The 26,343-nt window shown below is 41.5% G+C and overlaps 1 protein-coding gene across 2 annotated transcripts in view; it reads left to right on the forward strand.

The window, feature by feature from the left end:
• Positions 1 to 26,343, forward strand: part of cdh23 (cadherin-related 23) — a gene marked incomplete at both ends in the record, with an annotated part of 156,132 nt that overhangs the window by 2,684 nt on the left and 127,105 nt on the right. For both annotated transcript variants that reach the window (XM_080036207.1, XM_080036208.1), the window contains 4 exons: positions 1,955 to 2,029; positions 24,721 to 24,863; positions 25,140 to 25,187; positions 25,596 to 25,688. In XM_080036207.1, the coding sequence (XP_079892333.1) occupies positions 1,955 to 2,029; positions 24,721 to 24,863; positions 25,140 to 25,187; positions 25,596 to 25,688 (359 nt within the window). The remainder of the gene's footprint in view (positions 1 to 1,954; positions 2,030 to 24,720; positions 24,864 to 25,139; positions 25,188 to 25,595; positions 25,689 to 26,343) is intronic.

The raw sequence follows: 26,343 nt of genomic DNA on the forward strand, positions 1-26,343 counted from the left end.
GCGATAGGTGGTTCTACAAAGTATTGAAAAAAAAAAAAACATGTTTCATTTTCATTCAACTTCACAATTATGCACCACTTTGTGTTGGTCTGTCACGCATACCGTATTTTCCGCACTATAAGCCACACTGGACTATAAGCCGCAGGTGTTTTAATGTTTAATTACCATATGTAAGAGTTTGTGCACAGAGGGGATTGTCGGGAAAGAGATGGCTGCTTGAGGAAGCTCCCATTTATTAACATTTCAACAAACAAGTTGCATCACATATTCAAGTGTTACCATTTAGTGCAATAGTAGCTACAGAACATATACTGTGCTGTGTAATTATTATATTAGCCGCACCGTTAAATGAACCGCAGGGTCGAAAAATGGGGAAAAAGGTGCGGTTTATAGTCCGAAAATTACGGTAATCCCAATAAAATAAATGTACGTGCGTGGTTGTAACATGACAAAATGTGGAAAAGTTCAAGGGGTACGAATGTTTTTGCAAGCCACTGTACCTCCAGACAGACTGTGTAAACATTTTATTCAAGTTAAAGCATGAAAATAATGACCTAAACTGACAGTAGAACTATGCTCTGTGTGTAATTGATCTTCTCTGCTTAATACTGTTCCATGTTGACTGCTAAGTGTGTTTTCAAATGTATAAAGAAAAGGCACTATGCAAGTTGCTTACCGCATGATTCAAGCAAAACGCGTATAAAGGTAGAAGTTTAACCTTGAGGGGAAGGAGGTGATAGCTGTCATGAACACCTGATGTGAGTAGGCGTATATTGGACAGACTGCTCTGCTTCATCCTATAATCTTAATACTCCTGTCTTGTTCATGATTTTCCCTTTTTAATTCATTTTTGTATTTGACACTAAGTCTCCCAAACCAACAGAATTAAGAGAATGTTAGGAGGATGTACTTTATAAAGGACTAACAGATATGAACAAATGGCTTCTTCTTAACCTTGGATGTAGCCAATTTCACACGACAAAGATAGAGCCATTGACCCATATTAAATTGAAAGACCAGCTTTACATTCAGAGGTAGGTACACTACTAGCCTGAATAATTGACAGTTTTAGCATTTTTTTAGTTGCCTGTGTTTCCAAAAAGCCAAGACCAATGGTATGAAGTGGGAAATGTTTACAAATTAGGTTTCGTGATCCAAAGTCCAGCTGCCCAGCTTACAACTCTGGGCATGACTCGTCTAGCCTAATGTTTTCTGCTGATCAGATCTACAACTCGCGATCAGTCCAATTTGGAGGCTGGGTGTATATTCTTGATTTACCTGTAAATACTTGGAAGGATGAGTAAGCTATGAAATACATTCTGGGAAATATTCCAAACATGTTGCTGGCGCTCCCTCTATTTTAACAAAAACAACTATGGTCTACTCAAGTCCCCAGATGTCATACACTGTATAACTCTGAATACATTTGTTTTAGCCACACAGACAGTGTCATAAACTGAAACTGTTTGCTACAGCTCCCCTGTGGATGGTGGGGCCATTCTTTGTTTGGGAAGTAGTGTGAAAACAGTTTGTATGAATTAAACAGTAGAACAATGGTGTGTGTCCTCTGTGCACTGGCACCAATTGCACTGATTTGACACCCTTGTTTCCGTTTTTAGATCAAGTGGCCATTGCAGGTGTCCTTCTCTTACCTATACTAAAGACCACTTGAAACAAATACTGCTCAACTACAGTACACAACTGTAATTTTAACTGCTGCTACTGCCGCTGATATTAAATGCATCACTCCCTGTGCACATTACATTTTTGAATAGAGTGGAGATGAGCACATTATGTGACCTTAAAATCACTATACATAAATTGGCAGATTATTTATATCGACATCTAACAGCTTCTCACTTATAGTAACACAATCAAAACACTATTTTCAAGTGTTTTGGACAAAATTAATTACCATGAGCCATGACCATTCTTCCTCCTCTCTTTATTACAGGCTCCAACCAACCACCAAGATTCCTGAACTACTTCTTCGATACTTACCTTCTCATCTATGAAGATCTGCCTGTCGGTAAGTCTCTGTTGAGTGCAAACATGTTGTACTTTAAGTCTCTACATTGTCCAACTAAAGTATAGCAAAGCTATCTTTGCGGATTGCATAGTCAACTTGTTAACTGCACTAACATTGTCTATCCTATAAACTGAAAAAAGAGCAAACAACAAGGAAAGAGATTACCCTGACAGTAATAACAATGGATGTCCTCTATCAGGAGGGATCAATGCGTTTCTATTTGTGTGGTTTATTTGTCTGTATGATGAGAGGGAAACTCCAGAGCCTTGTCATCTGAGCGCATGCTATAACATATGTATTGCACAAAACAAACCTGGAATGCTTTGGATATTACACACACTGCTGTTGATGTAAAGATTGTTTCTACAGATTTGATATCATTATAAGCTTCTTTTTAAATTGTGTCCCACTGCCGTTTCGGGCGATTTGGTGTTACAGTGTGAACACCAGACCCTGTTGAGTCCAATTCTTCCTGGATCTATTATTTCACCTCTTATTTCTTCCTTGTCATTTGTGTTGAATACAAGTGATTGACAGGGCAATTTGGAGATGTCTTGCTTTTCATCATCCCCGAGGGTGTCAGTGGCTTTGAATTAAAATCTTTTATATTGGATTGATTTTTTATTTTATTTTATCGCCTGACCTTTACCTCACACACACACGACAGTCTGTCAACACACTTCTGTGACGTGGAGTGTTCGTTTATCCACATCCACACCCTCAGGTTGATTTTTTTTTAAAACCTTTTCCTCTTAGTGTCATAAAAGTTCAGATGGACCACCAAGCATCATCATGACTGTCCCATCATGACTGTCCCATCACTAGGCGCCATCTCCATCATTTTAGTTGCGTGTTTTGTATTGCAGCCATTTTACAGTATCCCACTGAGCCTACAGTAAATCACCATCACCATGACCCCAAACACCATTGCCCTCATAGTTGCCTGGTTTGGTATCTTGGTCTAACAGTACTAAGCAGTTTCTGGCAAGAGGCCATCTCTTCGTTCAGTCAGCTTGTGTTCTAACCATGAAGGGCATGGATGTGTTGGTGGGTGGCGTTGCTAATTTCCCTAACCACTCTGTCCAGGTTGCCCTCTGGCCATGAATCATTGTGTCCTTTCCTCAGGCAACTGGGCTACGATCCAGCAACACTTTTCACTGGTCCAGAGAGCTGTCAGTCATTGCTCTGGCTCAGCCTATGATGGCTTCTTCGATGGTGTGATTATGAGGGCGGGCTGAGTGATCGGACAGTGATAATTTGTCAAGATTATTGTTTATTAGCTCAGCAGATGTCCTCGTCTAGGAGGCCCTCCAATTCAAACACATGGTTTGTGTGTTTGTGTGTGTGTGTGTGTGTGTGTGTGTGTGTGTGTGTGTGTGTGTGTGTGCGTGTGCGTGTGCTTGTGTGCGTGCATTTGTGACATAATGCAGAATAGAATAAGATCCTTTTCACCACAAACGCCTACATTTCCTTGCACACAAGCTCTAGATACTTATCATCCAGCACACTGGCTTAATCGAGTAGCCTGGCAGCAATTTCAATGCTGACATCGCTCTTATTCTTGATTTGAATAACGAGTAGATTGAAAATACATATTTTCTCATCTCAAGGTTCAGTGCAAAGATTGTGCAAAGAATAAAGCATTTTTAAATTGGGCTTTCAAGGCACAATGGAGGCAGTTTAATCATATTCAAAACTTCATGCATTCCTCTGTACTTTATTAGGCCATTATTTTACCACTAATTTGAGGAACATAAATGAGCACCTGTCTGACTGAAGCCAAACGACATGACTTGAGCCCAGTGATCGGGTTTCCACAGCCAATCTGATTGGTTGCATTCAGTTACCATGGAGGTTTCTAGGCTTAATCTTGCTGATGATGTTACAGCATATGTTTCATGTGAGCAGGTTGTGTGAGGTGAGAGCCAGTTTGAGTAGGAACCAAGTGACTGGCAAATTCACAATATAACCATAATTATCATTCATACCATTATAAAGAGAAGAGCAAAGAAAACCACCTTCATTTAAAACCAACCTGCGTGCATATGCACACACTCACAACACTCTCTGACCTTGTCCAAAGGCAGTAGATCAGTGACTTTGGCTCATGGCCTCTGAGTCGGTAGCCTTAGCTCTGTAATGCAGGCTCGCACGTTATTATTTATCAGAGAGATGGGGAACACATCCAAACGCCATGGATATTTGATCTGAGACTACACCGATACTCTCCACTGCTTTCCAGAAAGGGGTTTGGTTGAGGCAATAGCAGACGGTGTTTGAAAGATGTTACACATATGTTTGCTGTAGAGCCTTGGACAACACCATGGTGAGAGGGTTCTCACTTGGTGTGCACACATCTGACATTTCTACTGCCCTTTACCGCTGGGCCCAGTACAGTTTTAATTGTCCCCTTTAGCTTGATGCATGGGTGAGACTGAACCCAAGAGGAATCTTGGGATAGTCCCTTTTTAGGACAAAATCTTCACTATTCATGTCTGTTATCATGTCTGGTGTCTGTGTATATGTTTGTGTCCATTTTGAGTAAGGATCCATGGATTTTCTGGGTAGGGAGCGAGAGGGGCTAAACAGGGAAGCTGATTTTTCAATGCATGGCAGATAACAGTGTGGATGTGTAATTAGACTGAGAGAACACTTTGATTAAACACGCTCATCTCCTAATCCACTTTGCCCTGATTCTGCAGATTAAGCTCTCTACTGTGTAATTAGATTGTGGAAAGAACACATTTTCTCAAAATAAGAAACTTTCCCACTCTTCTGGGATGGTTGGTGCGTGTCTTGTAGTTAATGCCAATTTAGTGCAAGGCTTCAAATTTGGTCTTGGCTAACTTATTAAAACAAGTAAATTTATACAGGACAGGTTATTGTATCCATTCAAATTCAATAATTTTTACGGATTAAGCCACCAAAGAGGGAGTACACAAGTGAAGCTTCTGGCTGTATTTATATCATGAGTGCTATTCCAATGTTAAGAGCTGTGCATCAAAGCTGTAGAATCTTAGCTGTGTGCATAAGTTTAGGACCCAGTTAAAACAATTAAAATATCCACCTTCTGTCTAAACCTCTTTTTTTCGTTTCTCACTTGCTCTCCTCTGCCCTCACATCCTTTTATTGCCACAGTAAATACCTTGCACTTTTAATTAGCTCCACAGCATTCCTAATTCAATAATAATTAAGGAGTACAACGCTGCCCCAAGGAAAGACTTATTAAAGCCTTCCCCTGAACGTCTTGATAATGTCTGTGTACTCCCTCCCTGGCCAATTCCCCACTGCCAGCTGCCTAGCGCACTCTACATTAACTATGGCTTGTCAACACTCCCTCCGCCGGACAAACTCTTTTGCCTTCTTTTTTCAGGCTTTCGGATTCAGGATATTGATCATGTTAGCTGCACTCATAAACAAAGCAGTATTCATTACAGTATCTATTATATGGCTATTGTGTTGGTGTTCTGCAGTGAAGGCTCTTGTATCTTGATTACCTATATGCTTCCTGATACAGAAGCGTTATCTAACATCTCAACACAGAATGACCTCTAAAGCAGTATATATATTTGTATGTTATACATTATTTACCTATTTACATTCATTCATTCATTTTTATTTTGGTTTTTGTGTCCTGCACTCAAAGTGCCCAACCCTCATGGGTTTATAGGACACCATCACATACTACATTACAATCAAAATACAGAATATTGTACAGCTGGGTCTCTGAACAACATACTTCTTCTTCTCTCCCAGGCTTTACAGAGAAAGGTTGCAACATAAAAGGTTCCCTTTTTAAAACACAACTCAAGTTTTTCATAGTCGTCGAACCAAAAGAAATCAGCATAAATGGAATACATCGTAGTAAACAATACATCCCTCAAATCATCATAAACTGGGCAATAAAACATAAAATGAATCTCATTCTCAATCTCCCTGAGGTCACACATCAAACAGAGCCTGTCTGCCTCTGGAGTATCATTGAACCTACCAGGTCAAGTATTTTAATAATGTTCTGATATCAATCAACACATTATTAAGTCATCCTTTAAGTAAATATGTTACTGCATTGCCAATAGATTAGGTTTGCAAATGCCTATCTCTCAAAGTTTGTTTGGAAGATAAGTCAAAGTCGGAAGTCAGTTTCCTTTTCCACCAGTCCAGAGGCCTAAAGCTGACCCGTCTCTGTCCTTCACTTACTGAACATGTTTAAGTTTAAATCATCAGGAAACAAAGTCTAACACATTTTGATAAGTTTGAGCCCTACATTTTTTTTGAAATTGCTTCACTACACTGGCAGATTGTTGCACAGAAGACAAGATGGAATTCAAGAATATTTGCTTGTCATTTGCCTCTACAGCTCACATACAGTAATTTAGAGCAGAAACAGAAGCTTAAAAAGAGACTGAAAGATAGGCCGTGCACAAATGAAAGGGTAATTAGGGTATTGTCAGGGGGGCAGGTCTTCTGAGAGTTGATTTAGTGTTTTCGGGTTGTTGGCTGGTATCCAGGGCTTTCTCTACCTGCTGGATATGTGCTCTAGATTTTTGTTACTGTCTGACTGCAAGCAGGGCTGCGCAGTGGTGTGTTTATGAATCCACTTTCAGCCTTCATTTAGCCAAATTGGAATGCAACGTGTGTGTCCCTTCTGCATCTCTGGCAACTGCCGTTGTATCTGTCACTGTTTGTGAGTTTGCGTTGGCGGATATCCTATGTGAATGAGAGTGACTGTCTCTGTGTATGTGTCTTAGGTTTATACATCCTATCTACCAGCTGCAGAAGTATTCCTCCCTGTTGAGGTTTGAAGCACCTGATCTCAGCGGGGGCTGGGTCCTATCATAACTGAGAGATATCCTTAATGACTGGAAGTTTTTCTCTCCGTGTGAAGAGTCTCCCCCTACATCACTTTAGGAAGGGGATTCACTTGATCTTCTTACTTCCTGTGACAGCTCTCTGCTGTCATTAAGCTGTTGCATTGACTACCACAATGGCTTCCAAATAATGCCAGCATACTGCCATCCATGAGGGACCTCTGCTTTGGCTTAGTCAATCATCCCTTATCTCTTCCCAATGGTGTCTTGCTACCCCCCTTCGTCCCCCAGGAAATAATGGGGTCCGCGGTTCAGCAGTGTCTGCAAACACACCATCCATCATGACAGTGTGCTGTGCAATATTGTCTGCACTTACCCAGCACGTGATGTGTTAGTGTTATTATGGCTCATGCAAACACTCACAGCACTGAGGCCTCTCAATGCAACATTGCTCCTGAGTTTAAACGAATGCTGAGCATTCCGCTCACACATACTTTTTATTTCATCACTGTTCCCTGATATTGTTTATTTTCTCTCGCTTTTCTTCCAGCATTGTGGAAATCGTTTATTTCAATGAATACGTTTGTACCATTTGTTTTAAATCATATACAATTCTGGCAGTAGCCTGAGAAAATTTGGACATTTCCAATTTAGCATAACATGGTAATTATTTATTTAAACAAAATAGGCAGAACAAGACAGGTCACTCAACTGCAGGGAAAAGACAATTCCTATCTTCTAATTAACATTTAAATAGCTTAACTTGCATATGATGTCAAATGCCCAATGTCAAATTTATGACAATCCAATAAGGAGTGCCAAATTACCCAGGCTCATGATTTGGCACAGAGTGCATTGACTTCTTTATTTCACTCTTAAGAGATATAAAGCCAACTATCATTCTGAGATGTGGTGATTTATTTAGCCTCTTAAGCACACTAACGCAGGTAACATGGCCTTTCCTGAATAGCTTGACTTAAAATCAGCTTGGCAAACTTTTACTCCATTTTACCCTCACCTATGAACCAGACCCTGAGATAGTTCAGTTCCATACTATAGAGGCAGCACCTCACTCTTCACAAGGAGATAGCAATCCATATTTTTTCAGCAAAGAACCATGGCCTTAGACTTGAAGGCACTGACTCTCATTCTGACTGCTTCAAATTTGCAGACCACCACAGTGCGTGCTGACTGTCTGATGAAGCCAACAGAACCACATCATCTGAAAAGAGCAGAGCAACACTCTTCGCCCTGGCTGCATTTTGAAATCCTACCAGTTATGTTAAACAGTTCAACGACTCCTTCCTTAGTCATCCATTAGTGTGTCATAATTCTCCATAGCCTCCTGGAACTCCTCACACACCTGAGTTTTTGCTTCTGTGACCACCAGCGCCACAGGTCTTTTAGGGTCCTTGTACCCATATGCTTCAAGAGACCCCTGGGTCAACTGAGCATGAGAAGCGTCCTTCTTCAGCTTGGCAGCCTTATTCACTGCTGGTGTCCACCAGCGGGTTCTTGGGTTGCCGACAAAATAGGCACATACGGCCTTCTGACCATGACTCCTACTAGCCACTTTGAACATGGTCCACTTGGATTCCATGTTCCAAGCGTCCACTGAGGTGCGTGAGAAATTCTTCCATAGAGTTAAAGACTTGGTGCACATGGGCCTCAGTCAGATGTTCTTAGTTGACCTTCACTACATGTTTAGGTTTTCCAGGTCTGTTCAGCAGCCTTCTCTTGTTATCTGATCCAACTCACCACCAAGTGGAGGGTTTACAGAGGTCAAGACATACAGCATAGGTCTGATATCTCCTCGTTATTCTTCAGGTTACATCATGAAGAATGATGGTGACTTGAAGGATGAGTGACGTTGTGGCCCTTTGTCTGGCAGCTTCTGAAGTGGACATCTTATCGAAATCTACCTACATTTTCACAATGGACATTTTTATCTTTTATGGATTGTTTCAATGTGTACACTGTGTGTTTTTATTGTGTTTGTAAAGCCCACTGAGGCAAATTGCTATTTGTGATATTGGGCTATATAAATAAATTTGATTTGATTTGATTTGATAATACAATAACAAAGTATTTCATCGATCTTACAGTGTTCCAACACCAATAAAACTAATGAACCATTATGCTTGAACATGCTATTTAAACTTCTACTTCTACTAAACAATACTCTCGAGACTCCGGATTTGGTTTGCCCAAATGGACACTTATGCCTCGTTTCCACCGAGTAGAGCGGGTCGGATCGGAGCGGTTCGGTCTGGGTAGTTTGGCTTTTCATTTGCCAAAAGTTGGGTAGGGTACGGTTTAAGCGCACCTAACCGTTCTCAGCCGCTCCTAATTTCGGTACTCCTCTGTTGGGGTACCAGCCGCCTGAAAGGGTGCCGAAAAGGCGGAGCTACACATGCCGTCCGTTTATTGGTCGAAATAATCATTTCCGCCGTGTGTAGTCACCTCGGCAAGAGTGAAGAGAGTCTTGAAGATGTGGGCGCAGCACTGTTTATTGTGTGGTGTTTTTCCTCGTCATTAAATGAATCAGTTGGCTACACTGTGTCCCACTGCTACGATGTCACGTAGTAGCTGCCGCAGCCAGCACTGTTCGCTCACTGTCTCTATCAGTTGCACCGAGCCGTCTCTGTGCGCTCACAACAACACGGGGGGAATAAATAAAGAAGCGGCTGGTTTGACCAAGCAAAAACGAGAGACCGCTGGCTTGACCACAGTTGTTCCACAGCCCGATAGTTTGACCCATATTCTGGCGCTGGCTATCGCAGTCCAGCTTAAACCCCGCCCAACCAGTAAGGGTAGGGTCGGTGGTGGAAACACCACCGAGATTCCTAAAGTGAGCTGTCCCGCTCTGAGCCGCTCCGACCCGACCCGCTCTACTCGGTGGAAACGAGGCATAAAGTAAGTCTTGTATTCCTCTGAAGTATCACTTCTGGTAGGCATTACAGGTAATACAAACTCACATTTGACTGATAAAGTCAGTTTACTGTTGTCAGGGGTATGTGTAGTTATTGAAGTTCTATCTTTAAAACAGTAGGCTTCCTCAAGGAGTTGATAGTATAAGTGTTCAGTGTGGTCTTCAGTTTCAGCTCCATGATCCAACTTCTTATATAATATCCGTATAGGACTTCTTCAGTGACTCTATCTGAGACACTTGTGATCTCTCTCAATGTCCTTTAAGTCTGCCTCTGCGGTGTGACCTATTCTATTTAAGTTTTCCTCTGTTATGACCAGCCACAGAGTGGGAATAGGAAAAGAGGGAAATAAATACGAGGAAAGCGTGTTGAATAGCTGCAGACTGTGAATGTGATATTTCTGTTGCTTGTAAAAGTTAATTGAAATTGTCTGTGGGAATGCGGCACAACATCAGGTTGAGCAGCGCTGCCAAGGCATCCAGGACTGAGCTGACAGGCTTCACTGGGATGGTGGCAGTGGTTAGATTACCTGACCAACCAAAAGTGGGCTCTCTCAAAACACTATTTTCACTGTGTAGCATTTTACACGCTATCCTGTGTCAGTGGGCAACACATTAAACCATAATTGCTCTGGTTCTGTGTGTGTGTTTGTGGATGCGTGTGTGTGTGTGTGTCTGTGTGCGTGCGCGTGTGAGTGTGCGTGTGCATGCGTGAAAAATCAGACTTAAGGTGATGTTAGTTGTGTTTTTTCTTCTTGTTTCATTTCCCCAAATGATCAGCATCTTCAGATAGGTCAGTTTGTTTACACATGTATTTGTATGTAGGACTCCTATCTGGAATGTCTTAGGTTTAAACCCAGTTTAATCCCAGCAGTCCCAGCAAGTCAAATGATCAAAGTGTTACCTGAGCAGTGTCTATGTATTATGTATGTCGTTGTTTGTGCTGGGATGTGTATTTTTCCCCTCATTTGGAGAAGTCAGTTTTTCAAACCCCACAGCATTTATTTCTGTAAATGTTATATTTGTATTACTTTCCCCCCCTCAAATTTAATTCATTGTTTCAGGTTTAAGTATTTGTTTACTTATGTCTGTGCATGTGTGTGCGCATAAGCAATACTCCATTCTCCACTACTGAGAGGTGCATTGCTAGGTGGCAGATCAGCTTCGTGCAGCTGCTTATCTAGCCCAGGTGGGTCACGGCTGATACCTGCCTGAGACACGCAGAGCAGCTAACCTGGAAATTGATGTTTCACATCAGCGACCACCTCTCCCTGCTCCATTGCAGGAAAGCTGTAGTGAGTGAGGAGGAGAAATGCTCATGTGTGTCTGTCTGGGTTTCCTGCCCGTGTTTTTGTGTGAATGTATCAGATGTTGATTTTTGGAGATGTACATACATGCGGTAATTAAGATTGTTGGTTCCTCAAAGTGTTTTCATGCACACAGAAGAATACAACTTTTCTAATTAAAAATAAAGAGAAAATTAAATGTCATGAAAAACTCCTTAGATCTTTACAAATCAGAAGGTTACATTTCTCAATGACCACTAGGGATTTCAACACAAAAAAGATGTAACTGGGGAATGAATAATGTTTGGAATATAACTTGTTAAAAGTATTCCTGCTAAGAGGGAGAACCTGTGTTTAGTGTATTTGTAATCATATTTTGCACAGACCTGTTTATAACCATATAACTATACATGTAGCTTTACATGCAGCTTATTTTTTGATCAGTGTAAGACCACTGACTTGAATATCTGAATATAATATTGTGTTCCTTTCGTTTAGGAAGTGCCGGGATGTAACTTTTTGGCAGTTACAAAACAGTATTTATGAATCTATTATATGTTTTTTTTCCACCCCAAAGCCGGAATAGCAAAGTTGCGAAAACCGTTGAATTATTCTTATAATTATTCTCATATTAGACACCTGCAGTGTTACATCAACATTGCTCATCTGAGGGTGTTGTGTATTCTATGAAGAAAGGTTATATCGTCCTTGTCTTGAAAGCTGACATTTGTTCTCATAAAGGCCAGCGTGCCGGTGCCAGATAGGATTAATTGACAAGTGGGGTGCCTGCGCTCTATGTCCCCCCATTTACCAATCAGACTCTGGTGCAAATCTGCACGCTTTTCTTTATTGGTGTCTAGATTTCTTTGTCTTTTCCACTGGCGCAGAATGATCTCTCGTATTTACTCACTTCTTCCTCTCATTATGCTCTTGCTGTGTTGGTTTTCACTGCGAGGTGATTTAAGAATAGCCTTCTAAGCGCAGATAAATAGGTTGTCATTTGGAGTTTGCACATACCATCTCTTGATATATAAGTATGTGTCATTCTTCTAAATATGTGCATGTTAACTGTATGCGCAGTGATAGACCGAGACGATATGTGTTGCTTTGTGTGCTGTGTGTACTTTCATATGCATTTTAGTGCTTATTTGAACACCAGTGAGATAGAGACAGTGCTCTATAATTGAGCTTCTCTTATCTCACAGCCCAAAAGGTGTTTGACATTTAACAGGCCTCCTATGAAGCATAGATCTTCTTTTTTTTAAGGAATAAGGCAGAACTGTCTGCTGTCTCCTCCTCTCTCTCTATCTCTCTCTCCCTCTCTCCCTCTCTCTCTCTTTCTCTTCTAAGCACACATTGTTGTTCTTTGTGTCTTCGTCTCTCCTATTTGTTTTTCGGTCGGGTAGTTTTACTCTGGTGAGAAATTCCTGTTGCTAACAATCTTGGGCTTTTCTGCAGTCACCCATTGTGCGTTTGAGATACTGGGGCTATTTCTTACTGTCCATTGTACACTGATCCTTGCATTCAGGCCAACACAAACTCATACACTTAACACACAAAATACCTGGTAATGTTCCTCGACTGATCATTACAAACCCAAACTTGTCATGATCATACATGTCATATATATATATGGTCATGATTCATCGGCGTTATTGATGAGGTTGCAGCATTGTCTGCTTTAGGAGCTGTTTTTCGGTGGGAGGAAAGAACGAGAGAGAGAGAGATAGTGCAAGGTAGTTCAAAAGAGGGTGAGATAGGGAGGGAAAAAGCACAAAACTGATCAACCAGAGCAGCTGTCATTGCCCAGCTCTCCTTCTCACCTCCAGTGCTTTTATGCTTCCCCCGTCACCCTGTCCCTCTCTCCAGATTGCCCAAGGAGGTCAATTGCCAATTTGACAGTGCCAATGTCTTTGTCAGGAAACAATATTAATTTTGGCTAATTAGGGACCTAAAGCTAATGAGCGCTACAGATAATGAGTTCATTTATAATCTATAAAACAAGTGTGGCGTGTTACGGGATGAAAAAAGCTGTAATGGCAGCAGCAGGACATCAGATTTATGCAGAAGCATAGTAAACAATCTGGGCACACGCATTTAGACACACACACACACACACACACACACACACACACAACGTCCAATTGAACTTACTCACCCTCTCTCTCTCTTTCTTTCTCACACACTAGACTGTGGCATGTCTGCATTGCAGTCCTTTGCTGGTCAGCTCAAGCACATTTTCAAGCTTTTCCGCCAGTTACCATCCAACCACCCCCTTCCCAATGTGTCTGTCTGTCCTTTTTCTCTCCTTCTCCCTCTCTCTCTCTCTCTCTCTCTCTCTCGCTCTCTCTCTCTCTCTCTCTGTCTCTCTCTCTGTAGCCCTGTGTCTCCCTGCAGCATTCTCTCTCTCCTCACCATCGTCTGTGTATTTCATGGGAAACCTTGGGTTACTTCTGATAACAGCAGAGGAACAACACAAGCAGTGAGAATGCAAAATAAAGGGAAGACTAGAAAGGAGGGAAGAAAGAGGCACATGAAAAGGGTGAAGGGGAGAGAGAGAGAGAGAGAGATGGGGGCATAAGGAAATAAGTAGGAAAGACGGATTAGGAGCTGGCAGAAACTATGGATGTGAAAGTTTACGGGATACACACTTGGAGAGATGGGAATAGATATTGGCAGAGGGGGAGATGAGGGCGATAGGGGCTTCGCAGCAGATGGACATGAGAGGGAGATGAAGAAGATAGAGATGCACCAGTGACTCTGCCCATATAGATAAAGTCCAGCTGGCCTTGGCCTGGCCAGTCACTCAGCTATATTGAGCTGAGCTGGACCAGAGCTTGATCAGACATGCTATTGTGGCGTCTGGAGCACAGTGCAATTCTACAACTGTTATCCCATATGGACGGTCGAGGAAACACTATTACTGAATATATATATATTCCATTGGAGATCACCAAGCCTGCAGGCCATCTATACAAAGGGAATGGAAAATAATGTAGCAAGCAGCTTGGTGTATCTTTACTTCCACTTGTCAGTGTTTGCTGTTGAGCTGCTACACTTTGCATCCTGCTGTTTGGCCAAGTTAGAAAGTCAGTTTTATTTATAGTGGGAGTACGCTGGAAATGCACTTGTTGGAAGACACAAAAAGAAGAAGTACAAATAACCAAATTCATTTTCAACGCATTACTCGATGTAGTGGCAAGACTTGAGGTTGTGATGGATGATGCCATCTTAAGTAACCAGCGTCTTGTCTTTAAAAGCCACCATAGCTTCTGTGAATTCTCCCAAAAGGAGGAATAGTGACGGAACGTTTGCGATCTAGTCTCATCACTAGATGCTGCTAAATACTGACTTTACCATTTTAATGGAACATGGTGCTAGATCGAGATTTCATCTTTTGCCACAGAAATAGGATTGAATATAAAAAAGGATGACTATATTATATATATTTTGATTTCTTCAAAGGTTATGGCCCTGACAAGGTCACACAGAATGTAAACATTTCTCAACGTGTACATTTTGCTTTGTCAAACACAACTGGAACTAATAACAGCAAATACCCCGGCATTCAATAAACATGTCAGTAACACAACCTAATATTGCACCTGACGGTTTACAGACGAGAACACAACACATTGTAAATGTTGGTAGGTCAGAAGCTACATCAGAGTGTTCTTTGGAAGACTAGAGATTTCACTTGGCAGTCACTCCTGCTTCATTTCCATATTTTCTCGTCTCTTGCATTCATATTTTATGATTCTTCAAATGCCAAATAGTTTTCTTTTTTCTGTTGCTGTTTCAGTGTGTAAATTAGCTGGATTATTCTTGTTTTAGTTTTATAGGTTTATTAAAATGTAGAAGCACTGAAATGGCCCACTAATCTTTGGCTAATTGGTATTCGGTCAGAGTAATAAATATTCTCAGTTTTAAAGCTTTATTATTAATACTGAAAATGAAGTTGTACTGTTCATACAGCCCATGCAAAGCTTGGGAAGTGTAGCTAAAATGGATTGATTTACCGTTTTGAGAGCTTTGCTTTTGTTTTTATGATGTTATCCCACTAGAAGCTGAGAAAAGGCTGGCCTGACACAGAATGGGTGAAAAAAGGGCAAGTTTACAGTGCTGATCAATATGAGAAACCTTATGAACAGTTACTTACTGTAGGAGTTCCTCTGAAAGTCTATTCACATTGTACCAGTGCCATGCAGATACAGTCCTTTCCTTGTCATCTGTATGGATTCCTCATCCAAAACACTGCTCATTCTCTGCGCTAGTATTTGTTGTAGCTGTGTTTGTCAAGAAAAAGAGCCATTGGTTTCTAAGGCAATACTCCACAGCCTTCCATCCAATGACAGCCAGGCTGAAGGTCAACTCTGAGTTGCCACAGCCTCATTTTTGACCCTGGCGCTTGCCATTCCACCAACATCCCCATCTACATCTGCAGGGCTGACAGAAACAACATCAGCCCTATTTCAGTAACACACAGGCCAAATGATAAACATGTAAACGGGAGCGAAAAGGGGGAAAGGCCAAACGCAAGAGGCTTTTGTTCTAGTATGAGTGTGTTTGTTTCTGTGTGTGTGTGTGTGTGTGTGTGTGTGTGTGTGTGTGTGTGTGTGTGTGTGTGTGTGTGTTTGTGTGTGTGTGTGTGTGTGTGTGTGTGTGTGTGGGCTTCACAATGAAGGTGGCATGTTCCATTACCCAACCATGATTTAGCTCACTCTCAGGTAATAGTCAGCCTCGGTGAGGTCAACACAGGGCCAGTGTAGGAGGGAGAGGGAGCATAGCGAGCGTGAAAGAGAGAGGCAAATAACGGAATAAGAAGAGGATTTAAAACTGAGGTGTAACGTCCAAACTGCATGAAAAGAGCAAGAGAGGAAACAAAAGGAAAGACTTGGACAGACGCTACAAAGTGCCAGAGTTGATGGACATTTTGGCATGTGGGCAGCAGAGGTGGTGTGGTATGTGGGGTGGATGTGAGTGTGTTTTGGGGCGGGCGTTTGCTTTTGTGACATAGACAAGCCAGACTGGCTCAGCCCGTCACTCCAGAAGCATCAGTAGCCACACAGCCACCTGTCCACTCCTATCAGCGCCGCCTGTGTCCCTCTGTCTGGCCTCCACAAGCAGGACGAAGCGTGACGAGAAGATGAGAAAAACAAGAGAGAGAGAGAGCGAGACAGAGAGAGAGAGAATGAGGCAACCGCACGACTGTGGTAGGATAGAATAGAAAATAACAAGAGCAAAAGAGCGTTCCTGTGCGATTGGAGAGCCAAAAGAACCGCGTGTGAATTTGCAGTGACAAGTTTTTCTCTCCTCACCAATGCTCGGGATGACCGTCCACTAATGTCCTTCACTGTCCTGCGACTATCGCAATGTGAGCGGTTAGTCACAGCCTTGTCACTCAGTGTTTCCGTCGTTTTGCCATTTGGTTGTATTCGAAAGCCAATCCTGGACATCCGATCATACGCCTCGTCCTTTTTCTGTTCACTCTCAACAGAATGACCTTTATTGTCTGCCATTTTTTTTCTTTGTTCTTGTTAGGTTTTTGATTTTAAGCTACGGATGTATGAACTATTTGTTTTCAAAGATGTTTGCTCCTCCTGTTTGGGTGTTTTAATACATGCCATGAGCCATACTTGTTTCTATTGAGGACAGCCATACATTAAATATACCATCCTTTACTATCACTCAAACTTACAAAAGCCCACTGAACAAAAGATTTGGTAGTTCTTTTGGTTTTCCCCAAGACTCTTAAACTTAAAATGCATACCAGATTATATCCAGTAAGTGTTTGTGTATGCTTAAGTAGTTTGATTAAAGCGTGTGTTGGTTTGCCTTAATGGATCAGTGTTCACAACTTATGATATACACTCACCGGCCACTTTATTAGGTACACCGGTTCAATTTCTTGTTTACCCATACTAACTAACCAGCCAATCACATGGCAGCAACTCAATGCATTTAGACATGCAGACCTGGACAGGAGAACTTATTGAAGTTAAAACCGAGCAACAGAATGGGGAAGAAAGGGGGTTTAAGTGACTTTGAACATGGCAATGTTGATGGTGCCAGACGGGCTGGTCTTAGTATCTCAGAAACCGCTGATCTACTGGGATTTTCACTCACAACCGTATAGGGTTTACAGAGAATGGCCCGAAAAAGTAAAAATATCCAGTGAGCGGCATTTGTGTGGATGAAAATGCCTTGTTGATGTCAGAGGTCAGTGCAGGATGGGCATACTGGTTCAAGATGATAGAAAGGCAACAGTAACTCAAATAACCACTCGTTACAACCAACCAAGGTATGCAGAATTCCATCTCTGAACCCACAACACGTCCACCCTTGAAGCAGACGGGCTACAGCAGCAGAAGACCCCACCGAGTGCCACTCCTGTCAGCTAAGAACAGGAAACTGAGGCTTCAATTTGCACAGGCTCACCAAAATCGGACAATAGAAGATTGGAAAATTCTTGCCTGGTCTGATGAGTATCAATTTCAGTTGCAAAGTTCAGATGGTAGGGTCAGAATTTGGCGTAAACAAAATGAAAGCATGGATCCATCCTGCCCTGCACCATTAACCATGCCACGTTTAAAGTCACTTAAACACCGTTTCTACCCCATGCTCGGTTTGAACTTCAGCACGTTGTCTTGACCACGTCTACATGCCTAAATGCATTGACTTGCTGCCATGTGATTGGCTGATTAGCTATTTTTTTTTACAAGCAATTGAACAGGTGGTCAGAGAGTGTATGTGTTTATGTTGTGTTTTAGAGTACAGTCAGTTCACTTAGAAACTGTATACACACACACACACACACACACACATTTAGGATGTGTGGTCTTGGGGTGTGTGTGTATTTCTCTCAGGAATAGCTAAAGGAAAGGCAGAGGGTGTTCTCCTACCATCCGTGACAGATTTAGTCATAAATCTGTTGGATTAATACACAGCCTCCCAAGGACTCTTGTGGTGTGTGTTGTTGAAACACAGGAGTCACTTAAAGCCAGACTCCAGGCACTATTTGTCTTCGGCTCTCTTCGCCATCACAGTTATTGATGTCAAACGCACGCACGCACGCACACATGCACACACACATGCATGCACGAACGTCTGCACACACACACACACACACACACACACACACACACACACACACTCACTCATGAGAAAAGGCCAGTGAATAATGAATAAAGGGTGAATGAGAGGAAAATTAGATAGAATTTGGTAAATGTCTCATTTCAGAGAAGCTATTAAAATGTAAGAATTTCTGTGTGATGAATTAGCTTCTTCCAACGAAACAAATATATCCTCCTTTGAAGAACTCCAGTGGCAATTCATAGCCATTATTTAATGGCTAAAGTAAATTATACTCAAGTCGTATCAATTGAAAAGGTGCTGCATTTGTTTATTTTCGGTACAAATGCTTGCAAACATAAGATGTGAGTTTTTTTCTTTCTTTTCATATTTTTTTTTTATTGCTAGCTGTCTAATTGACCTCCCCGGGGAAACGGCTTTACTGGCATTCTCCATGGCTATTTTCATCCTACGGGGAAATAAACTATCTGCATACCTCCTCCTTTCCACTATTAAAGATGCCCCCTGAACACATACACCTCTCTTTGTATGGAAATCAAGGTCCAAGCACTCAGTTTCTGGCCACCGCACGATTTCTCATTCGTAGATCTGCTTAGTTTATTTCCACATCCAACTTGTTTCCCAGAGGGTGCCTGAATCCCTCGACATTAAGGCACCAGCACACAGCACCAGGGGCACACAAAGCGGCAGTGTGTTAAATTTAACTCATTTCCATCTTATTTCTGAGGGAAAAAAGAAAATAGTTTAATTCATTGTGATTTGAAAGTAGTCGAGGCTGCAAGGTAATGCAGGTGCCCCCAAGAGGTATCTTAAACAGATGAGCCTGAAACAGTTGAGTTAAATCCCCTGATGGAATTAGACTAAATTACCCTCAAGGTGCTTCATTTGAGATTGACTGAAACTGTTTGGGTCATACAATGAGGTGCATTCTGTGCCCGGTCAACACAAATATGCAGCATATAGTTCCAGTCTTCTATCATAACTGACTATGTAAAATGCACACCCACCTTGTATCTTAAGTTAAATAGTATTTTTTGTTTTTGAATAACTACTGTTAAGCTATATTCCTGTTTCACATTTAAACTAAAATAATAGTTATTTCTGCGCGTGTGCCCAATTATCTACCAGACTGTGTACTGTAGATCGTTTGACTCATGCACTTTCTGTAAAGTTGGTGAGAAAGAACCAGATTTTTTTTCATAATAGCACACAGTTAATTAGCAGGACGTGGTTTTGCATGATTTCTCTGAAGTGCTCTCTCTGTTGTCCCAGACATGATGGTTCTGGTGCTGAAAAGTAGGCAACAGTGAAGCGCACAACCTCATAATCACAACTCGTCAATGTGACAGATGTGAAGGCTTCTCCTCTCCATAGAGTAAACTGTTTTTCTTTACAATTTATCTTCACCTGATATTTCCATACAATGATAAAGGCTGCATTATAAAGTAGGTGAACAAAAGACACTGTACCGCACTGACAGTTAGTTGAAGACAGTATTTGCCAGTGTGAATTTTTGATGCGTGTGATTGATGTGAGGCAACGTCGCTTCAACTTGCTGATGTGTTTGAAGGCTCTCTTTGTCAGTGGATAGACAGTGTGGTAACATGAGTGGCACCACCCTGACTCATCAGCATCATTGCATGACTTCAACCCTAAGGCTCACGTGCCCTGCCTCAAGACAATTCATCAAGTATTTATACAGAGCAGTTACAGATCAGGACCGTCTTTGCTCTGTTCTCCACAGTGCGTCATCTCTCCACTTTGTTTTAAGGTGGTTTCTTCTCTTGTTTGCCACTGCTTTTTCATAGATAGCGTATACCGAACACTGCCCATGTGACCATTAAGCCTCTGTGCACCATAAAATGCGAAGCCATAATTCTAAACATGCCTGAAATTGCAGTCCTGACAGTGCCTGTCCTACTGAATCAGCGCTCAGATGAATGACAGGTCTAGAGATGTCACCGACATAATAAACAGGGCTTTGGCCTATAGCCTCTTTTCTTTCTCTAGCCAGATGGCCCCAGGGCAGGGCCGGTGCTAGTCCCCGTCTAACACGCTCCTATTGATCCAGTGCAGGGATTGATGTCCTCCAACAGTTGAATTAGCGCCCCCACTGGCACCCTTGCCTTTCCTAAAAGGTTGGGCATGAGTTAAAACATGCGGCTGCTGCTGTGTATAGGTTAGCGAGTCTCCTTACTTTTCTTCTCCTCCCCTTCCTCACTTTCAGTCTCCTGTCTCTCCAGGCTTTGTCATTTTGTGTGTTTTATGGCAGAGAGTTTTTCAGACCTGCCACAGTGAAGCAGCAATGCTTTGTCTTAATGCAGAAGTCCTTCTCTAACTTTGGGAGACGTTTGGTACGTTATGTTACTTTCTTTAACAAATCTTATCTCTTCTGCACCTTTATTTATTCCTGATTTTAAAAAAAAGTACTCTCATTCTGTTTTGCCACCATTCTGCGCACTCCACGTCCAACCATTTAAACATAAATACTTTCACTATTGAAATCTATTCCCTGACTCATAGCTTCAATGTTAAGCCAGACTGATAAAACCAGCTCTTTCATTTAAAACACATGTATTGCACTAGTAGATCTTTATTGGAATTGTTTGTAGTTTATTTTGATGTATCTTGACTTTCAATTACTTGCTTTTCATTTCTTATTTCATGTTTATTGTTATACACCAATGTGCTAAGGAAAATTTGTTCTATGTGAAAACTTACATTTACCTAAACGTCCTTCTGATTTAAAAAAATGAGTCTTCAGGCAAGTTTTCTGGTTAAGCCTCCAGAGGTATTTATGTGTTGACGACGGTTTGTTGCATGTAGCTCTACTGTGGCTGTTCTGGTTTGACCTTTGATGGGAGAGAGAGAGGTGAGGTAGAGAGATAATTCCTCTCACCCATCGGTCTTGTCAAGAGAGCAGTGTTCCAGAGGAGAAGGGAGGGGCAATGTTAATGTGCACTGTATCATTCATAACAGTAATACTGGCATCACTTGCTGCTAAATAGCATCATTTGTCAGCGAAAGGGCTCGGTGCCACAGTGTTACAGATAAGCACTAGAAGGATAACTACACTTCACATAATCCACACAACAACACACACACACACCATTTCGTATACCCAAAATTGCTAGGAATGTTTAGTATTACAGTATTGATCTAAACAAAGCTTGACCCACAACGTGTTGTGCCTTTTTCTTCCCTGAACCCTGAACCCTAACTTTAACCCAAACTACATTTGTAAGATTGAACTAAATAGATTGTAGTAGGAGGCAAACCAATGATTTTCCTAATCTTTTTATAATTAATTAAATAACATTCAATTGTTATTGATAAACAGGCTTTGTTTGGGACACTACTCAAACTTGACATTTTTACTGTGGCATCCAAATTCCATAATACATATTTATATTGTTGCTAATAATAACACAAATGGAGGGGAAAAAGAAGGTTTTCTTAATTTTGTCTTTGCGTCGCATCCATTGCTTTTTGAATGTATGTTTCAATGCAAAAATGAAAAATACAATTATCAACAATCTGAGAAGATAAAGAGAGCTATGAGGGGATTCATATATCATTTAGTATCAAGTCCTTCTCTTATAATATACAACTGCCCTGGTGCAGCAGATATGCACACATTGGTCCAGACTCACAAAAGGATGGTCGCTAAACCTGTGAAAATGAGAGAAAAAGATAGCGTGTAATTCACAAAGCACATGCAAAGGGTGAATTGCACGCAAACTACACTGCCAAGCCGATAATGTCCTGGCTGCGTCTGGTCATTTGCGTGTATGTAAATCTCTCTCTCTCTCTCTCTCTCTCTCCAAAATGTTTGCACTTTGAATACAAATTAATTGATATTGAGTGGTAGTATGGGCTGAATCTACAGTCAGAGAGAAATGTACTTATATAGGGTTTTAAAATTAAACAGTTCTGATGAACAATTTCACATATAAACCTGTGATCTGTGTGGTTGTGAAGCTGATTGTATAACATTCATCACCATCTAATCCTGGTCGATCTTCTGAATGAAGGAACTGAAACACTGGGAAGCACTGGGAAAAGATTTGCTTACTAAATGAAACGCCAAAGGAGGGCATATTGCACTAAGCTGCTAAACTTTTTGGGTGTTTTAGCGCCGGCGTATAAAGATGCAAATTCTTTTGTGGAGAGGGTGCTGAAACTTCTATGCAGATCATGAAGCTTCGCGCACTTAATCCATTCTTTGTGAATTTGGCCCATTGTATCCTTTTGACTCAGCATGTGTACCAGCTCTCCTAAGCCGAACATATTAACCCATATGCGTAAGGGGTTGCTCTTAGTTAGCCTCGTTTTTCCAGAGTAGGGGTTAATCTTCCACAACACCATGGCTCTCAAAGTCTCAGTCTCAAATGATTTGTTATCGTTAATTTGTTATCCTTCACTCCAGTGTATGTCTACCCTCATGGAGCAGACAATTCCTCCACAGCTGAAAGGGCTGGAAGGAGGTGGGGGAAAAAATCAGTTATTATTGATGACTATGAGGTAAAATGCTTAATTTGCACCGTCTTCAACCAAATTATAACTCATATTGAAAGCAGCTGAATTTGCATAAATCTCATTAGACGCAATGAGAAGGGTTCATAAATCGTAATATTAATTAGTCATTTTTGCCACCCTTTCATGGGAAAATGGGGTGTATTAATAAAACGAGAGGGGTGTGTGATTGTGAAGCCTAATTGGTCGTTGTGTTAAGCGTTTTGGTGTGCAAGTGACAGCCCTGATTTAGTTTGGCTTCACCTCTATTGTCTGGATGAGTACCTGCAGTGAGGGAGGGAGGACGAGTGTGTGCGTGATCCGTGTATTCCCCCTCATGCACTTATATTAAATACCCTCTTACTTCACCGTCTACGGTGAAAGGTGTGCATGAGTTGCATAAGGTCAGCATAGCAAGGCAAACACACACACATTTTGTACATTGTATTTTTTGGACCTCACTAAAGTAAGGATAAACTGTATTATCCCCATGGGGGAATTTGGCTTGGGCACAGTGCATGATTGCTTCATTAAAACATATGTCACAAGAGTAAAACCAAGAACAAAACAAACAAACAAAGGGACATTTGAACATCAGCAACATGGTGCTTAATTGTCTGTAAGTTCAAGTCCACTTTGCTCTATTTCATAAACATGTAAGATGCAAGGATAACATGCAGGTGCCTATAGGTTTATACTATTACACTAGGACCTGTGAATAACCTGATTAAGTGCTAACCTATGTATTGCACATTATTCTATTGCACATTGTTCAACAGCTTAATGGAAGCTGGGACAAATGGTTGTTTTAAGCGATTAAAGGAAGGACTTGTTACAGGTATTGGGGTTGAATGGAACAAGAGATAATAAGGGTATAATATATATGCATTGGTGATGGAGCAAGTGATTTAGTTCTAGGTGTTGTATACATTTTGAGCCCAGCTAAACAGGGCTTAAGTTCAGCACCATGGACAGTGTCTAATTCCTACTGGCAGTCTGCTGTTTCCTCTTTAATGCTAACTGCAAGACAGTCTAATTCTATCTTACACACAAAGGGTCAGGGTTTGAGGATGACTGCAGGTCAATGGAACATCCTCAGAACAATGGTTTATCTGTCCTTGGATGAACTTTACTTTTAAATGTGTGTAATGAATGCATTTGAGCAGTTTGTATGCTGTGTGTTTAGTTACATATTCAGAACCGTGCGGGTCCTTTTTGTGCGACTAATATGAGTATGCCCTTCAGCCCATTACTGTTTTACACACTTACTGACCATGTCGTTTTACTGTGGGCAGTTAACCTTGTCCTCTGGGTAGTGGGGCTGTGATGCCGTCCTCCATGTCCCCAGTAACTTGAGCCTTAAAATTCTTGATAAGTCTGTCCAGCAAGTTGTATTAGGCAGTCTGATGGCGCTCTGCCTCTGGATTTGATTAGCCAGACCGCCTGGGCTCTGGTTTCTCTGATGAATGGAGCCTGTGAACCACGGCAGCTCCAAAAACCCTTTGCTCTTTTACCCTTACAAATGCTAGTGCATTCGTATGCCCTCTGTGTGGGAGTGTTATTTTATGCAACCTGTATCCTTAAAATGAAAATGAAGCTGGCTGTACCCATCTCATCATCTCTTTGGATGAGCAAGTTGTCTAAATCAATCATTCCTACAGGTTGTTTTCTTTAAAAATATTTTAAGTCATTAGGTCTATAATAGGTCTATTCTGTGGGTCATTTTCAGACTCTAAAGATTAGAGTGTTGCTGCCGCCAGTATTAAGTTTTCTTCTAACAGTGAAATTCAGACCAATAACAATAATGTTCCATTCAATACAAACACATTAGTTGTTGTTTTTATACGCCTAACATATTATTTTATGTTGTTCAGTTGACGTAATGGGACATCAAGGGAACTTACTGAATTGGAGTAAACTTGCACGGTTGTATTAGATCTCCCAATCTATTGCCCTTTAAATGCTTAAATATAAGGGCATCTAATCAATCAAAAGTGATGGAAGACACTGGCCTTTGACCCTGTGGGATCTCTGACCTTTAAGTCTCTTGTCTGGCAGGTTCATCAGTGACCCAGCTGAGGGCTACTGATCCTGAAGGGGAACCCCTCATGTATGGCGTTTCAGGAGAACAGGCCATGCGCTATTTTTCGGTGAACCAAGATACCGGCGTGGTCTGGCTTCGACAGCAGCTCGACCGGGAGGTATGAACACCAGATGATACACATTACCAACCCAAATGCACTATATCCAAGACAATAAAACATTCAGGGCAATTTAGAAAATAGGAGACAGAATGTAAATGATCAAATGATGAAAGAGCATTGAAAAGTGTCATGCTCTTACAGGGTAAGGGATGAACAAGAAAGGAGTTAAAAGTGGCATTTATATCTTCTGGTCTTGTTATGCTTTTCTGCACTGGTCTTTTGCCCTACATATCTGGGAAAGTTTATGCTTACGTCCCTCTCTGTGTCCACCAGACCACATCGGAGATCCACGTGGAATTCTTCGTGAGCGACATTCAAGAGGTAAGACACAGATATGCACTGTGATCACAGTTATGACCCTTCCCCCCCCTCCAGTCACACACTGTCACCTGGATATAGCCTGGCTACATGTCATACAGACACCGTCTCTCTCAATTCATCTCCCTTTCAGTGTCTCGCTTTCTTTCCCACCCTTTAGTCTCTTTCTCTCATGTGGAATCAGTCTGACACCTGTCTCACTCAACAGCAACTTAGTTGCTGGAAAAAATAGTGACGTTCAACCTACTCTCCCCCTGCGGGTAATCTATCACACTTGTCCTGTTTTCTTTCACTCCCAATCTTGGCTTGGTGTGGTTAAAGCACATTTTCGGTGACTACAGTTCTCTATGACAAGTAACGTGTGGAGGTGGCTCTGGAACAGCTTTTGATCAAGGTGTTTTTCTCCCTCAGGTGGTCAAAAACATAGCCAACATCCAGATTGGAGACGTGAACGATAATGCACCAATCTTCCACGGGCAGCCTTACACCGTCCACATCCCAGAGGTAAGGCTGACAGAAAGTCATTTCACTTATTGCATACAAGGTAGCAGTTCAATAACACATGAATCAGAGGATGTGATGCACTTTTAGTAAACAGCCCCACCTCTTCCTATAGAAGATTTGAATAAAATAAAATAAAATAGAATAAATCCATCATATGTAGGTAATTAATTGCTACATAATTTGTTGATTTGCTAAAAAAGTGCTTTGGCCGGAAAAGGTTTCCGTCTAGAATATAAGAAAAGGTTAAAATAAATGTAGGCACATTCAACTCAATGTTACGACAGCTTCAAGAGAAGTAACTGCATGGTTGCAACATCCAGCTAAGGATGATCGTCAACTACTCAATGTGCTATTCAGTTTCTGCTGCCCTGGAAATGGTTGTGTTTTGCTCCACCTGTGATCTTCACCACAATTTGTGGAGTGGTTGTCCTCTAGCTCATGTTGAGAGAGTGTGCACAGCTTCCTTTTTATCCGAAGAAGAAAAGCACTGCAGTGGAGACCTCAATATCTTTTCTCCTCTGTTTCTCTCACGTCTCCGTCTCCTCTCTCATTCTGCTACCTCCCCTTTTAGCTCTCACTTCTCTCTATCTTTCTCTCTCCTCTTTGGCCTCTCCCTCATCTAATCCTTGATAGACGTAATTGTCGGAGTGAAGTG

Source organism: Ammodytes marinus (assembly GCF_949987685.1).
Source record: "Ammodytes marinus genome assembly, chromosome: 11".
NCBI lineage: Eukaryota > Metazoa > Chordata > Actinopteri > Uranoscopiformes > Ammodytidae > Ammodytes > Ammodytes marinus.